The sequence below is a fragment of the Ranitomeya variabilis genome, chromosome 7 (assembly GCF_051348905.1).
Source record: "Ranitomeya variabilis isolate aRanVar5 chromosome 7, aRanVar5.hap1, whole genome shotgun sequence".
NCBI classification, from domain to species: Eukaryota; Metazoa; Chordata; class Amphibia; order Anura; family Dendrobatidae; genus Ranitomeya; species Ranitomeya variabilis.
In genome coordinates this window covers 190,227,566-190,244,643 of record NC_135238.1, presented here as the reverse complement: position 1 = coordinate 190,244,643, position 17,078 = coordinate 190,227,566, and the positions used below count along the sequence as shown (strand labels likewise).

Sequence of the window (17,078 nt, the reverse complement as noted above, 5' to 3'; positions counted from 1 at the left end):
TATAGGATTACAGATTAACCGGAGTGCAAATGTGTCGGCAGCCAATGTTAGTTGGGATTATTTTTTTTTTTTTTAAGTTCCTACTAAGCCAATAAATATTTTCTTGTTTTCTGTTATTAAAATTGGATTTTCTGATAAGAATAGATTGAACAAGAAAAATATTAAGGTTTATTCAATCCAAAATATACAAAAACAAATGCATTTCACTATAATGCCCAAACTTAGCACAGCGGAAATGGTGCATTGCCTTATGTGATCACACTGCCCCCTTGTGGTGGTGGTATGAATGCCGGCGGATTTGTGCGGTAAATGTTTGCACTGGAAAAACTGTAATTAACTTTTCTCTCTGTCCTGTAATGGAGGCAAAATTGGATTGAACTATAAAGGGAGGACTTTATATTATCAACAAACTGCATGGGCAATTACACATGAATTTCTAGCAATTTTGTGGAAATCAGATAATCTGGAATTAGGCAAATATATGAATTGAGTGACTGGTAACCTTGGGCAGCCACTATCTCTCCCACCTTTTTTATAGGGCAACTTACCAGCTTTGACTTTGTCCCCCACTTTAAAAGGTTATACTGGCTCCACTCAGGCATGGAGGTGAAAGTTCCCCATGAAGTTACGACCAGACCCGTACACCTGACCGGAGACATGATTGTCAGTTATCGTGGGGTTGTAACGCCATTGAATCTGCTCGCCTCCAGTGCATAAGGCTTGGGTAGCATCATAACGCAAGTGTAAAGTGCACTTCACATGTTGCAAATTGCAAATTTTACCCATTCATTTAAAGGGGAACCCTAGATCAGCTCTGACCTGGCATTGTTTAGTTGCAGTTTTCTTTAAGAAAAAATACACCTAAACATGTACAAATAAGTGCAGAAAATATGCACGGATTGTAGATGCAGGAATGCTGTGAATTTCAGTTTAGAAATCTGCCGTTAAAATCTGTTCCAAATCCTCAATGTGTGAACCTAGCCTAAGTGTGGAAGGCACTGTAAAGAAAATACTAGTGCACATTTGTAGGTCTTTAACCTATCTGGTTCAGTTCCCACATTTGTAGGTCTTTTCCCATTTAGGTTCAGTTCCCACATTTGTAGGTCTTTTCCCCATTTAGGTTCAGTTCCCACATTTGTAGGTCTTTTCCCCATTTAGGTTCAGTTCCCACATTGTAGGTCTTTTCCCCATTTAGGTTCAGTTCCCACATTGTAGGTCTTTTCCCCATTTAGGTTCAGTTCCCACATTTGTAGGTCTTTTCCCCATTTAGGTTCAGTTCCCACATTTGTAGGTCTTTTCCCCATTTAGGTTCAGTTCCCACATTGTAGGTCTTTTCCCCATTTAGGTTCAGTTCCCACATTGTAGGTCTTTTCCCCATTTAGGTTCAGTTCCCACATTTGTAGGTCTTTTCCCCATTTAGGTTCAGTTCCCACATTTGTAGGTCTTTTCCCCATTTAGGTTCAGTTCCCACATTGTAGGTCTTTTCCCCATTTAGGGTCAGTTCCCACATTTGTAGGTCTTTTCCCCATTTAGGTTCAGTTCCCACATTTGTAGGTCTTTTCCCCATTTAAGTTCAGTTCCGACATTTGTAGGTCTTGTCCCCATTTAGGTTCAGTTCCGACATTTGTAGGTCTTGTCCCTATTTAGGTTCAGTTCCGACATTTGTAGGTCTTTTCCCTATTTAGGGTCAGATCTCACATTTGTAGGTCTTTTCCCCATTTAGGTTCAGTTCCCACATTTGTAGGTCTTTTCCCCATTTAGGTTCAGTTCCCACATTTGTAGGTCTCTTCCCCATTTAGGTTCAGTTCCCACATTTGTAGGTCTTTTCCCCATTTAGGTTCAGTTCCCACATTTGTAGGTCTTTTCCCCATTTAGGTTCAGTTCCCACATTGTAGGTCTTTTCCCCATTTAGGTTCAGTTCCCACATTTGTAGGTCTTTTCCCCATTTAGGTTCAGTTCCCACATTGTAGGTCTTTTCCCCATTTAGGTTCAGTTCCCACATTTGTAGGTCTTTTCCCCATTTAGGTTCAGTTCCCACATTTGTAGGTCTTTTCCCCATTTAGGTTCAGATCCCACATTTGTAGGTCTTTTCCCCATTTAGGTTCAGTTCCCGCATTTGTAGGTCTTTTCCCCATTTAGGTTCAAGTTCCCACATTTGTAGGTCTTTTCCCCATTTAGGTTCAGTTCCCACATTTGTAGGTCTTTTCTCCATTTAGGTTCAGTTCCCACATTTGTAGGTCTTTTCCCCATTTAGGTTCAGTTCCCACATTTGTAGGTCTTTTCCCCATTTAAGTTCAGTTCCGACATTTGTAGGTCTTGTCCCCATTTAGGTTCAGTTCCGACATTTGTAGGTCTTGTCCCTATTTAGGTTCAGTTCCGACATTTGTAGGTCTTTTCCCTATTTAGGGTCAGATCTCACATTTGTAGGTCTTTTCCCCATTTAGGTTCAGTTCCCACATTTGTAGGTCTTTTCCCCATTTAGGTTCAGTTCCCACATTTGTAGGTCTCTTCCCCATTTAGGTTCAGTTCCCACATTTGTAGGTCTTTTCCCCATTTAGGTTCAGTTCCCACATTTGTAGGTCTTTTCCCCATTTAGGTTCAGTTCCCACATTGTAGGTCTTTTCCCCATTTAGGTTCAGTTCCCACATTTGTAGGTCTTTTCCCCATTTAGGTTCAGTTCCCACATTGTAGGTCTTTTCCCCATTTAGGTTCAGTTCCCACATTTGTAGGTCTTTTCCCCATTTAGGTTCAGTTCCCACATTTGTAGGTCTTTTCCCCATTTAGGTTCAGATCCCACATTTGTAGGTCTTTTCCCCATTTAGGTTCAGTTCCCGCATTTGTAGGTCTTTTCTCCATTTAGGTTCAAGTTCCCACATTTGTAGGTCTTTTCCCCATTTAGGTTCAGTTCCCACATTTGTAGGTCTTTTCCCCATTTAGGTTCAGTTCCGACATTTGTAGGTCTTTTTACCCTATTTAGGTTCAGTTCCGACATTTGTAGGTCTTTTCCCTATTTAGGGTCAGATCTCACATTTGTAGGTCTTTTCCCCATTTAGGTTCAGTTCCCACATTTGTAGGTCTTTTCCCCATTTAGGTTCAGTTCCCACATTTGTAGGTCTTTTCCCATTTAGATTCAGTTCCGACATTTGTAGGTCTTTTCCCCATTTAGGTTCAGTTCCTACATTTGTAGGTCTTTTCCCCATTTAGGTTCAGTTCCCACATTTGTAGGTCTTTTCCCCATTTAGGTTCAGTTCCCACATTTGTAGGTCTTTTCCCCATTTAGGTTCAGTTCCCACATTTGTAGGTCTTTTCCCATTTAGATTCAGTTCCGACATTTGTAGGACTTTTCCCCATTTAGGTTCAGTTCCTACATTTGTAGGTCTTTTCCCCATTTAGGTTCAGTTCCCACATTTGTAGGTCTTTTCCCCATTTAGGTTCAGTTCCCACATTTGTAGGTCTTTTCCCCATTTAGGTTCAGTTCCGACATTTGTAGGTCTTTTCCCCATTTAGGTTCAGTTCCCACATTTGTAGGTCTTTTCCCATTTAGATTCAGTTCCGACATTTGTAGGTTTTTTCCCCATTTAGGTTAAGTTCCCACATTTGTAGGTCTTTTCCCCATTTAGGTTCAGTTCCGACATTTGTAGGTCGTTCCCCATTTAGGTTCAGTTCCCACATTGTAGGTCTTTTCCCCATTTAGGTTCAGTTCCCACATTTGTAGGTCTTTTCCCCATTTAGGTTCAGTTCCCACATTTGTAGGTCTTTTCCCCATTTAGGTTCAGTTCCCACATTGTAGGTCTTTTCCCCATTTAGGTTCAGTTCCCACATTGTAGGTCTTTTCCCCATTTAGGTTCAGTTCCCACATTTGTAGGTCTTTTCCCCATTTAGGTTCAGTTCCCACATTTGTAGGTCTTTTCCCCATTTAGGTTCAGTTCCCACATTGTAGGTCTTTTCCCCATTTAGGGTCAGTTCCCACATTTGTAGGTCTTTTCCCCATTTAGGTTCAGTTCCCACATTTGTAGGTCTTTTCCCCATTTAGGTTCAGTTCCGACATTTGTAGGTCTTGTCCCCATTTAGGTTCAGTTCCGACATTTGTAGGTCTTGTCCCTATTTAGGTTCAGTTCCGACATTTGTAGGTCTTTTCCCTATTTAGGGTCAGATCTCACATTTGTAGGTCTTTTCCCCATTTAGGTTCAGTTCCCACATTTGTAGGTCTTTTCCCCATTTAGGTTCAGTTCCCACATTTGTAGGTCTTTTCCCCATTTAGGTTCAGTTCCCACATTGTAGGTCTTTTCCCCATTTAGGTTCAGATCCCACATTTGTAGGTCTTTTCCCCATTTAGGTTCAGTTCCCACATTTGTAGGTCTTTTCCCCATTTAGGTTCAGTTCCCACATTTGTAGGTCTTTTCCCATTTAGGTTCAGTTCCCACATTTGTAGGTCTTTTCCCATTTAGGTTCAGTTCCCTCATTTGTAGGTCTTTTCCCCCATTTAGGTTCAGTTCCCACATTTGTAGGTCTTTTCCCATTTAGGTTCAGTTCCCTCATTTGTAGGTCTTTTCCCATTTAGGTTCAGTTCCCACATTTGTAGGTCTTTTCCCCATTTAGGTTCAGTTCCCACATTTGTAGGTCTTTTCCCATTTAGGTTCAGTTCCCACATTTGTAGGTCTTTTCCCATTTAGGTTCAGTTCCCTCATTTGTAGGTCTTTTCCCCCATTTAGGTTCAGTTCCCACATTGTAGGTCTTTTCCCCATTTAGGTTCAGTTCCCACATTTGTAGGTCTTTTCCCCATTTAGGTTCAGTTCCCACATTTGTAGGTCTTTTCCCCATTTAGGTTCAGTTCCCACATTTGTAGGTCTTTTCCCCATTTAGGTTCAGTTCCCACATTGTAGGTCTTTTCCCCATTTAGGTTCAGTTCCCACATTGTAGGTCTTTTCCCCATTTAGGTTCAAGTTCCCACATTTGTAGGTCTTTTCCCCATTTAGGTTCAGTTCCCACATTTGTAGGTCTTTTCCCCATTTAGGTTCAGTTCCCACATTTGTAGGTCTTTTCCCATTTAGATTCAGTTCCGACATTTGTAGGACTTTTCCCCATTTAGGTTCAGTTCCTACATTTGTAGGTCTTTTCCCCATTTAGGTTCAGTTCCCACATTGTAGGTCTTTTCCCCATTTAGGGTCAGTTCCCACATTTGTAGGTCTTTTCCCCATTTAGGTTCAGTTCCCACATTTGTAGGTCTTTTCCCCTTTTAGGTTCAGTTCCCACATTGTAGGTCTTTTCCCCATTTAGGTTCAGTTCCCACATTTGTAGGTCTTTTCCCCATTTAGGTTCAGTTCCCACATTTGTAGGTCTTTTCCCCATTTAGGTTCAGTTCCCACATTTGTAGGTCTTTTCCCCATTTAGGTTCAGTTCCCACATTTGTAGGTCTTATCCCTATTTAGGTTCAGTTCCCACATTTGTAGGTCTTTTCCCCATTTAGGTTCAGTTCCCACATTGTAGGTCTTTTCCCCATTTAGGTTCAGTTCCCACATTTGTAGGTCTTTTCCCATTTAGATTCAGTTCCGACATTTGTAGGTTTTTTCCCCATTTAGGTTAAGTTCCCACATTTGTAGGTCTTTTCCCCATTTAGGTTCAGTTCCGACATTTGTAGGTCGTTCCCCATTTAGGTTCAGTTCCCACATTGTAGGTCTTTTCCCCATTTAGGTTCAGTTCCCACATTTGTAGGTCTTTTCCCCATTTAGGTTCAGTTCCCACATTTGTAGGTCTTTTCCCCTTTTAGGTTCAGTTCCCACATTGTAGGTCTTTTCCCCATTTAGGTTCAGTTCCCACATTTGTAGGTCTTTTCCCCATTTAGGTTCAGTTCCCACATTTGTAGGTCTTTTCCCCATTTAGGTTCAGTTCCCACATTTGTAGGTCTTTTCCCCATTTAGGTTCAGTTCCCACATTTGTAGGTCTTATCCCTATTTAGGTTCAGTTCCCACATTTGTAGGTCTTTTCCCCATTTAGGTTCAGTTCCCACATTGTAGGTCTTTTCCCCATTTAGGGTCAGTTCCCACATTTGTAGGTCTTTTCCCCATTTAGGTTCAGTTCCCACATTTGTAGGTCTTTTCCCCATTTAGGTTCAGTTCCCACATTTGTAGGTCTCTTCCCCATTTAGGTTCAGTTCCCACATTTGTAGGTCTTTTCCCCATTTAGGTTCAGTTCCCACATTTGTAGGTCTTTTCCCCATTTAGGTTCAGTTCCCACATTGTAGGTCTTTTCCCCATTTAGGTTCAGTTCCCACATTTGTAGGTCTTTTCCCCATTTAGGTTCAGTTCCCACATTGTAGGTCTTTTCCCCATTTAGGTTCAGTTCCCACATTTGTAGGTCTTTTCCCCATTTAGGTTCAGTTCCCACATTTGTAGGTCTTTTCCCCATTTAGGTTCAGATCCCACATTTGTAGGTCTTTTCCCCATTTAGGTTCAGTTCCCGCATTTGTAGGTCTTTTCCCCATTTAGGTTCAAGTTCCCACATTTGTAGGTCTTTTCCCCATTTAGGTTCAGTTCCCACATTTGTAGGTCTTTTCTCCATTTAGGTTCAGTTCCCACATTTGTAGGTCTTTTCCCCATTTAGGTTCAGTTCCCACATTTGTAGGTCTTTTCCCCATTTAGGTTCAGTTCCGACATTTGTAGGTCTTTTTACCCTATTTAGGTTCAGTTCCGACATTTGTAGGTCTTTTCCCTATTTAGGGTCAGATCTCACATTTGTAGGTCTTTTCCCCATTTAGGTTCAGTTCCCACATTTGTAGGTCTTTTCCCCATTTAGGTTCAGTTCCCACATTTGTAGGTCTTTTCCCATTTAGATTCAGTTCCGACATTTGTAGGTCTTTTCCCCATTTAGGTTCAGTTCCTACATTTGTAGGTCTTTTCCCCATTTAGGTTCAGTTCCCACATTTGTAGGTCTTTTCCCCATTTAGGTTCAGTTCCCACATTTGTAGGTCTTTTCCCCATTTAGGTTCAATTCCCACATTTGTAGGTCTTTTCCCCATTTAGGTTCAGTTCCGACATTTGTAGGTCTTTTCCCCATTTAGGTTCAGTTCCGACATTTGTAGATCTTTTCCCCATTTAGGTTCAGTTCCCACATTTGTAGGTCTTTTCCCCATTTAGGTTCAGTTCCCACATTTGTAGGTCTTTTCCCATTTAGATTCAGTTCCGACATTTGTAGGTTTTTTCCCCATTTAGGTTAAGTTCCCACATTTGTAGGTCTTTTCCCCATTTAGGTTCAGTTCCGACATTTGTAGGTCGTTCCCCATTTAGGTTCAGTTCCCACAATGAGTGTCTAATGCTGTGAAAAAACCACAGTGTCTTACAGTTCCGGAAAAGTTATTGGGTTTTCTAGGAAATCTCACAAACACCATGCATTTTTTTTTACGCTGTGTAAACTTACCTGTGGTGCATTTTTTGAAATCCTCAACACGACATCTGCCCTTGCGGTATAAGGTACGTGTGTTTTATTTGCTTATTTTCCCCATCGACTTGCATGAGATTAGGAAAAAATGCTGCAGATAAAAACTAATAACACGTGTAATCTGGACATGACTCTATCAACAAAGTTCTACCAAACCTAAGTAACAGGAAGTTTCCAAAAGTTTTAGGTAAAATGTGACATACCAAAAAGAAACAAAGTCTGCCCTGGTAAAAATGCAGTGAAAAAAACACAGGTAATCTAATTTACTTAATAAATACAGAAATGCTGCAGAAAACCTACATCAAAAACTCCCCAAATGCTTATCATGGGAAGCCTGAAAAAATGCATGTACAAATGCAACTGCGTTTTAAAGTGCCGGATACCAGCGCTTCTGAACCCAAAACGCAAAAAAGAATCACACCTGAAAAAAACAAAACAAAAAAAAACTGGTGCAAACACCTTCAGCAAAAAACCGTTGCACATGGTAACGTGGACTTATGAGCTGCTCTGCAGAAACGTCCGCCTGCACAAAACAGGAATAATTATAGCTCAGTCCTTGTATCGTCCAGTAAACTTCGAAATCGTAGTAAAAACTACAGATTGTAGACAGAATTTGTACAAAAAAATATGTATAATGTTCCTGGCGGACTTTTGGATAAAATTAATGATTTTCTCATTAGTAATTAAGTGGTATTTAGGCGATGTTCCCTCTGTGTAGGATACGCTCTGTTCTCTGCAGTTTGTACCAAAGTACGGTGCTTAATATTTATTGTGATTTATTGCTTTTTTTATTTTTTGTTTTGTGTACATTTTTGTGTGCTGACTTATCACCGGTTTTAACTGCAGAAATAACGCAATTCTGCACTTAAAAACACAATTGTGAGTTCACATACATTTTTTTCTGTCTTCTAACAGACGTCTGTAGGGAGAAAAAATGTGCGTCTTTTAAATGCACAATGGAGATGAGTTTTCATAAAATCACATGCACTTTGCACGAACTGTTAAAAGCAGTGGAATATACGCAGCATTTATGCTGCATGGGAACATGGCCTAAGGCCTCATTTACACTTCAGATTTTTTTTTTTTCACATGCAAGAAAAAACGGTCGGAGTGTAGTCTGTTTTTCTCGTATGTGGAGAAAAAGGAAAAAGAAGTTTCTCCATCTTCAGCTTTCTGATAGTTCATGAAAATTGGACTGCAGTCCGATATTTTATTTATTTTTATTTTTTTCCATGGACCCATTGACTTGCATTGCTGATGTTTGATCTGAGCCTCAGATCAAAATTGGATACGTTTCTGGATGTGTGAAATCACGGACATGTGGATGCCCCCTGCAGACCATCACGGATACGAGTGCTACCCTTGAAAATCATGGATAGCACTCATACGTGAAAATCAGACATCTGAGTGAGCCCTTAATACAATCTAATATCTCCAATTATCGGTACATAATGTACAATGCAGAAGCCAATATATTCCTGCCCTATGGCGGGTGTACATGTATATGATAGTGATTTTAAGTTTGTAACCTTTTTTTTTTTCATGCAATTCCATTATTATTTTCAGGGAGTAATAGCAGAATTAAAAGTCATAAATGATCCCAGGGCAGCAGAAATGCAATGTGATGAGGAAGGAGACGATTCAGATGGGGTGAGTCCATTACCTATGTTTGTGAAATGTTCCCCTCGTTGTTCTTATCTATTGTGACTAGTAAGATTTTCACATATTCCTGACTGACAGTTTTTACTTATTCCGCATCAGTAGAGCGCCTTGTGGAGCTTTATAGTCGAGCTCTTATATTCAGTAAGGGAATTACTAAACTAGAAAATCAAATCATTAAAGGGGTTTTCTCAAGTTCTTAAATTGTTAAAATTGCAAAGTGCTTGCAGAAATGAGCAGCTGTATAATTTACCATCTACCAAAAATCATCTTTGTTCTCCAGAGCAGAGGAATTTGTAATAATATGGTTTACAGCTCATTGCCAAGGATTCCAGTCACCTTGCAATCCTCAGAGTGGCCGGTTATCTAGATAAGGAGCGCAGCTCTTGCAGGTTCTATGGATTAGAGCTTGTAAGTGCTGCTCTGATGCTGGCCAGATTGTTGGATCCTGCTAGCTCTAGTCCTACAGTTCTCCCAAGCTTCAGAGGCAAAGATAAGTTACGCCGCTGGCCTGAATTGTCAATCTTCAAGACCTCACCAACCTCCCGTGACCAGGAGGCAGGGGAGCAAGTGTATTCCTGAAGAGAAGATCAGACGGGAGCAGTGTGCACCTAAAGAGAAAAGAGGCAGGGGAGCAGTGTGCAGCTGAAGAGGAGATCAGGCATGGGAGTAGTGTGCACCTAAAGAGAAAAGATCAGGTAGGGGACCAGTGTGCACCTAAAGAGAAAACGATCAGGCAGGGAAGTGGTGTGCACCCGAGGAGAAAAGATCAGGCGGGGGAGAGGTGTGCACCTGAAGAGAAAAGAGGCAGGGGAGCAGTGTACACCTGAAGAGAAAAGATCAGGCAGGGGAGCAGTGTGTACCCGAAGAGAAAAGATCAGGCAGGGGAGCAGTGTGTACCCGAAGAGAAAAGATCAGGCAAGGGAGCAGTGTGCTCCTGAAGAGAAAATATCAGGCAGGGGAGCAGGGTGCTCCTGAAGAGAAGATTAGTTAGGTGAGTAGTGCGCTCCTGAAAGAAATGATCAGGCAGGGGAGCAGTGTGCACCTGAAGAGAAGAGATCAGGTAGGGGAGTAGTGTGCTCCTGAAGAGAAAAGATCAGGCAGGGGAGCAGTGTGTACCCGAAGAGAAAAGATCAGGCAGGGGAGTAGTGTGCTCCTGAAGAGAAAAGATCAGGCAAGGGAGCAGTGTGCTCCTGAAGAGAAAATATCAGGCAGGGGAGCAGGGTGCTCCTGAAGAGAAAAGATTAGTTAGGTGAGTAGTGCGCTCCTGAAGAGAAATGATCAGGCAGGAGAGCAGTGTGCACCTGAAGAGAAAAGAGCAGGCAAGGGAGCAGTGTGCTCCTGAAGAGAAAATATCAGGCAGGGAAGCAGTGTGCACCTGAAGAGAAAAGATCAGGCAGGGGAACAGTGTGTACCCGAAGAGAAAAGATCAGGCAGGGGAGCAGTGTGTACCCGAAGAGAAAAGATCAGGCAGGGGAGTAGTGTGCTCCTGAAGAGAAAAGATCAGGCAAGGGAGCAGTGTGCTCCTGAAGAGAAAATATCAGGCAGGGGAGCAGGGTGCTCCTGAAGAGAAAAGATTAGTTAGGTGAGTAGTGCGCTCCTGAAGAGAAATGATCAGGCAGGAGAGCAGTGTGCACCTGAAGAGAAAAGAGCAGGCAAGGGAGCAGTGTGCTCCTGAAGAGAAAATATCAGGCAGGGAAGCAGTGTGCACCTGAAGAGAAAAGATCAGGCAGGGGAACAGTGTGTACCTGAAGAGAAAAGATCAGGCAGGGAAGTAGTGTGCACCTGAAGAGAGAGATCAGGCAGGGGAGCAGTGTGCACCTGAAGAGAAAAGATCAGGCAGGGAAGTAGTGTGCACCTGAAGAGAGAGATCAGGCAGGGGAGGGGAGCAGTGTGCACCTGAAGAGAAAAAGATCAGGCAGGGGAGCAAGGCGCTCTTGAAGAGAAATTATCTGTACACTTCCTTAACACACTATGGCCCTGTTAGTTTCTACATTGTCTGTCGTAAATTACGACAATGTCCAACAATAAATCAGATTAGGAAATTGCCGTTACCCACAGTTATATTTATCCCTTAGCAATCAATAATTTTTTTTTGCAGTTAAAGAGCTTTATCCTGCAACACTGTAAAAAAAAAAAAAAAAAAAAAAAAAAAAAGTGCTGCTAAATATTAGAGGCTATCTGGTTCTAAGAAACATGCTTTGCACAAAAAGGAAAAAAAAGCATGAACCGCACCTCCAAAAATCATAAGTTAATCTAAAGCCGCTAGGCAAAAATGTATATAACTGAATATGAGGTTTTCAGTTTAAAATTCTGATCAGACTGTATGAAGCCCACTGCCACATCACGGCAAACCTCGTAGTGGGTCCTACCGCGCTAACGGAGCGCAGCTGTGCGGCAACCACCGCCACAGCGGCAATGCACCAGCAGGGCGGACGGCCTGTTGCCCCACAGCACCCATGCTGCGAGACTGAGACCCCATGACTCCAGACCGCGCCACCCCACCAGCACAAAGCCACAGCAACAATGGCCGCCACACAGCACCAGCACCAAAATGAAAGGAGCACTGACACTCGCCTTCCTCCAGCTCTTCAGTGAGAGCCAAAATGGGCTAGACCCCTTAATTTGCAGTCTCCTGCCAATTAAAATCACCTGTGCCAAATGGTTCTTAGAAACAGCTTGGCAACCACAGAAAGAAGGCAGAATTTTTTTTTCTATATTGTTTCTCCCTTTAGATCTATTTACATGCAGTGCTGTTGGAGAGACAGTGGCATTTCCTCCATTATTCCCAGGGATCATGTGGCCAATATCAAGTTTCTGAGCTGTGGAGTCTTTTACTAAAGCGCAGCCCTGCTTGTGATAATTGTGAAATGATCAGGAAAGAGCAAAAAAAAAAAGAAAAAAAAAAGGAAATGTGAAAAGGAAAAAAAAGAAGAAAGTCTGCACAATTTAGTATGCCACTGTTAATTCCTTTTTAGGTTTACTCCAGATTTGCTGTTGAAGTTTTCTGCAGAAAATCCTGTTCACATTTACATGCCCTAAAAAAATAATCAAATTCAAATTTGCAGACTGCTGCCCTCTAGTGGTGTCTGTGAGTATTTTGTGTAATTGCTGCCATCTAGTGTTCATTTTCTAAAGTTATTTTTATTTCTAATATTGCAGATTTCTGGAGACTTTGGCAGTGGCATTCCAGAGAAAGAGGTTGTAGAGGTGAGATGAAGATCAATGCACCCAGCATATAGAACCATGAGTTATGTTTGTAGTGCAATCTCTTCTCACACGTTTTAGAATAGAATTTTAGCTTAATAAAATCTCATGTTAAATAGAACAAGTCTACCACTGTCTGTCTAATTATCAAGAACTGTCATAACCCGAAGCACCGTACTGAAAGTGTCATCCCCAATCACTTGGTTCTCTGTCTTGGGGACAAATGTATCTAATTCCAGAGTAAGAAAATGAATGTACGGTAATTATTGTGTCTTTTCCCAAAACTGCCTAGGTGGTGACAAGGGCTCCAACCAGAATCAGAGAACAAGCGCCCATCACAGTGCCTCCGATACAGAGACCATCTCTGGAAAAAGAGATTGTCGTCAGAAAGGAAGAGACTATAAAGAGGGTCGAGGTAGAAGGTAAGGAGAAAGCGGTCTGCAAAGTGATGACACATAATATACTGTGTGTATATGTGTACATACCATATACACTCACTGGCCACTTTATTAGGTACACCTGTCCAACTTCTTGTTAACACTTAATTTCTAATCAGCCAATCACATGGCGGCAACTCAGTGCATTTAGGCATGTAGACATGGTCAAGACAATCTCCTGCAGTTCAAACCGAGCATCAGTATGGGGAAGAAAGGTGATTTGAGTGCCTTTGAACATGGCATGGTTGTTGGTGCCAGAAGGGCTGGTCTGAGTATTTCAGAAACTGCTGATCTACTGGGATTTTCACGCACAACCATCTCTAGGGTTTACAGAGAATGGTCCGAAAAAGAAAAAAAATCCAGTGAGCGGCAGTTCTGTGGGCGGAAATGCCTTGTTGATGCCAGAGGTCAGAGGAGAATGGGCAGACTGGTTCGAGCTGATAGAAAGGCAACAGTGACTCAAATCGCCACCCGTTACAACCAAGGTAGGCCTAAGAGCATCTCTGAACGCACAGTGCGTCGAACTTTGAGGCAGATGGGCTACAGCAGCAGAAGACCACACCGGGTACCACTCCTTTCAGCTAAGAACAGGAAACTGAGGCTACAATTTGTACAAGCTCATCGAAATTGGACAGTAGAAGATTGGAAAAACGTTGCTTGGTCTGATGAGTCTCGATTTCTGCTGCGACATTCGGATGGTAGGGTCAGAATTTGGCGTAAACAACATGAAATCTTTGGGATGTGGTGGAACGGGAGATTCGCATCAGGGATGTGCAGCCGACAAATCTGCGGCAACTGTGTGATGCCATCATGTCAATATGGACCAAAATCTCTGAGGAATGCTTCCAGCACCTTGTTGAATCTATGCCACGAAGAATTGAGGCAGTTCTGAAGGCAAAAGGGGGTCCAACCCGTTACTAGCATGGTGTACCTAATAAAGTGGCCGGTGAGTGTATATGTATGTACATACACAGATCATAAATTCTCACTGTCTGTACTAACCCAGCTCTGCCACATCTTTTACTATAAAGATTATTATTATTATTATTTTACTAAGTGGCCACATAACAGTAATCGCTCTAGACATGTTACCGTTCAGTCACGCTGCAGTAAACGGTGCAGCAGCACTGGGTTAGTGCAAATATATTATTTATTATGCCACAGCGCCATCATATTCCACAGCGCTGTACAGATCTCACAATCTGTCTAATTATGTCTTTAGAGTGTGGGTGGAAACTGGAGAACACCCGTCCAAAACATACAAACTCCTTGCAGATGTTTTTATTGGTGAGATTTTAGCCAAGGACCCCAGCGCTGCCAAGAAAGAGTGCTAACCACTGAGCCACCAGGCTTCCATAGCAAGATCTCAAGAGAACACATGAAATCTCACGCTTTCGCTAGGCGAGCGGCCGCGGAGGGTTGTGAGATCCCGCTCTGCATGCCAGGATCTTACAGACCAAAATTTTGGACCCAACTTTTGCTAGGAATTTTAAGGGGGTATCGGGGTTCCTTCTGTGCACTTTTGACCACCTCTGTGGGGAAAAAAAGATCTCCAGTCTGATGCTCCCACTCTTTTATTAACCCCTTCACGCACGACCTTGCACGTATAGGTATGTCGACAGTCGTGTCCCTGCCTTTGATGCCTGCTCCTGCGCTGAGCCTGATTCTAATCTGATCGGCTGTCACATGCATCTAACAGTGGCTGTTAACCAGTTAAATGCCGCTGTCAATTACTGACCACGAAACTTAACATACGCCTGGCGCCCCTGTCACGTGGTCACAGGGCGCCGATGAGTTGTAATGACCGCCAGAAGTGTGCAGAACGCCACCATTTGCCGACGTTCATAGGAGATCGTTATATTTGTAACACAGAGCAGGTCTGAAGCCCTACTGTGTGTAGCACAGGCGATCAGATGATTGCAGCTTAAAGTCTCCTAAGGGGACTATTGAAGTCAGTAAAAGTAAACAAAACAAATAATAAAACAAAACACAAGTTCAAATCACCCCCATTTTGCTCCATTTGAAAATAAAACAATAATAATAATAATAATAATAACACATTTGGTATCACTGTGATCAAAAATGTCCAATCTATGAAAACATAAAGTTAATTAATCAGGTAAATGGCGTAATGAGAAAAAAATCGAAACCCCAGAATTACATTTTGTTGGCCGCCGCAACATTGCAATAACAGGTGATGAAAACATCATATCTACCCCAAAATGGTAATACAAAAATAGGAAAGCAGAGCAGCACATTCAGCAGATAGAGAGTCCGGGTGCAGAAAAGCTCCCACAGGCATGTACCAAACCTTGAATGTAGTAGTAGTCGAAAAACCAGGAGCAGCACACCGCTATTTGTGAATAAGGAGCCCATGATGGTTAAATTAAACAGCTCCTTATTCACAAATAGCGCTGTGCTGCTCCTGTTTTTTTTGGACTACTACCCCAAAATGGTATCAGTACAAACGTTAGCACGGGGCATAAAATATAAGCCATTATCAAGCTTCAGATCACAAAAAATGGAGACGCTTCAGGTCTCAGAAAATGGCGACATTAGCAAAAAAAAATTTTTCTTAAAAATGTTGGAATTTTTTTTATACACCAAACAAAGAAACTATACATGTTTGGTATCTGCATACTCATGATGGCCTGGGGAATCATACTGCCAGGTCAGTTTTAGCATTTTGTGAACATGGTAAATTAAAACCCCAAATACAATGGTGGAATTGCACTTTTTTGCAATTTTACTGAACTTGGATATTTTTTTCCTGTTTTCAAGCGTGCTTATATGGTATAATAAATGGTGTCCTTCAGAATTATAACTCACAAAAACCGGAAAATCGCAAGGTGGTGAAGGGGTTAGAGGTCAGCCCCAGACTGTTGATTCTTGCTCCTTAAATGCCACAGTTGTCCAAAGATTGTCTGGTATTGCAGCTCAGTCCTTTTCACTTTAAGGGTATGTGTCCACGTTGAGGAAACGCTGTGTGTTTGACGCTGCGCAGAGCCGCAGGGTCCAGATGTTACAGCATAGTGGAGGGGATTTTATCAAATCCCGTCTCCACTATGCGTGGTAACACGCACCCGTCAGCCCTGCGATTCCGGACATGCGTCGCGTCTTTTAAGATCGCAGCATGTCCATGTACCTTGCGGCGACGCTGCGCCGCCGCAAGGTAAAACACAGGGCCCTATGTGTGGGGTGCGATGATGCCGGATGTGTGCAATGAACAAATCCGGCATCATCGCGTCTCCAGAAGGGGGCGGGGCTTAGGACGGAGCGGGTTTGATATAATTTGTGAATTAAGATTTTATAAAAAAACAAACAAACTGGACCCCAGGATTGCAGTGCCGTTGCTGACTGATCTTTCTTACAGCAAACCCAGACTCAATAATATTATTCACATACCAGAATATTTAGGAGGAAAAAAAAATATGAACTGACTTGCTGTAACAATGGCGTCCTATTAACCCCTCTTGAATTCAGTGAGCTCTTGAACCCTTTAATGAATTAGTAATTTTGCATTTTTACACTTTTTGGTCCTCCTCCTGTTCTTTCAGGAACTACAACTTTTTTTTTTTTTTAAATGTTGTCGTCAACATAGACAAATTAGAGCTTGTTTTTTTGCAGGTTGAGATGTAGTTTTGAATTATATCATATAAAACTGGGCAAAAAATCCAATTGGGATGAAGTGGTATAAAAAAAAAAAACACAGACGCAATTTAGCTATTGTTTTTTTGCATTTTAATTTTACGGCGTTCATTACGCGATAACGATGATCTGGCGATAAAATTGTCCAGGTCAGTTTGATTACGGCAATACAAAGCCCATGAGGTGTTTTAAATATATTAGTGGTGTAGATACAGAAATGTAGTGGGCTTCAGAAATGGTATTTTTATGAAGACCCCTGCCGCCTATTGTCTTTGGATTACAATTAAGGGTAAATTATCTTCCTCTGGTATTGGGGAGCAGCCGGCTGGAGAAACAAAATGCACAGACACATGGTGTGTACGTTAAGGTCTCTCTCTGGGGGCTAAACCTGTGGTACCCCTTTATTACAGTAACAGTATGTATAGCTTCCCGTGGCTGGGTGTCCACAGTCAGGCCTTGGTAATGATCTGCTGACATTGAGGTCATTTTTGACACATGATAAGGTTTTAATATTAGACGGTGTAGGACCATCCCCAATGGGTACACCTTGTCGCGGTGGGATGGCTTTTATGATTTTTTTTTAAATCAAAAACAGTGTTTACTAGGTACCTTATATTACTTGTATGTACTATTACTTTTTACTTAGTTACAACAAGGTATTTGCTCATTTTGTTTCCCTCTTAGGTTTTATCT

At 42.0% G+C, this 17,078-nt stretch overlaps 1 protein-coding gene and 1 long non-coding RNA gene across 5 annotated transcripts in view; one reads left to right on the top strand and one right to left on the bottom strand.

The window, feature by feature from the left end:
- Window positions 1-17,078, top strand: part of COL18A1 (collagen type XVIII alpha 1 chain) — a 233,228-nt gene that overhangs the window by 145,651 nt on the left and 70,499 nt on the right. For all 3 annotated transcript variants that reach the window (XM_077272570.1, XM_077272568.1, XM_077272569.1), the window contains 3 exons: window positions 9,001-9,084; window positions 12,256-12,303; window positions 12,593-12,722. In XM_077272570.1, coding sequence (XP_077128685.1) covers window positions 9,001-9,084; window positions 12,256-12,303; window positions 12,593-12,722 — 262 coding nt within the window. The remainder of the gene's footprint in view (window positions 1-9,000; window positions 9,085-12,255; window positions 12,304-12,592; window positions 12,723-17,078) is intronic.
- The window catches only part of LOC143784368 (uncharacterized), a 29,951-nt gene that overhangs the window by 2,507 nt on the left and 10,366 nt on the right, over window positions 1-17,078 (bottom strand). The window contains exon 2 of one of the 2 annotated variants that reach the window (XR_013217771.1): window positions 7,414-7,525. This is a non-coding gene — a long non-coding RNA (uncharacterized LOC143784368). Of the gene's footprint in view, window positions 1-7,413; window positions 7,539-17,078 lie in introns of both variants that reach the window. The other variant, XR_013217772.1, reaches the window with a different exon arrangement.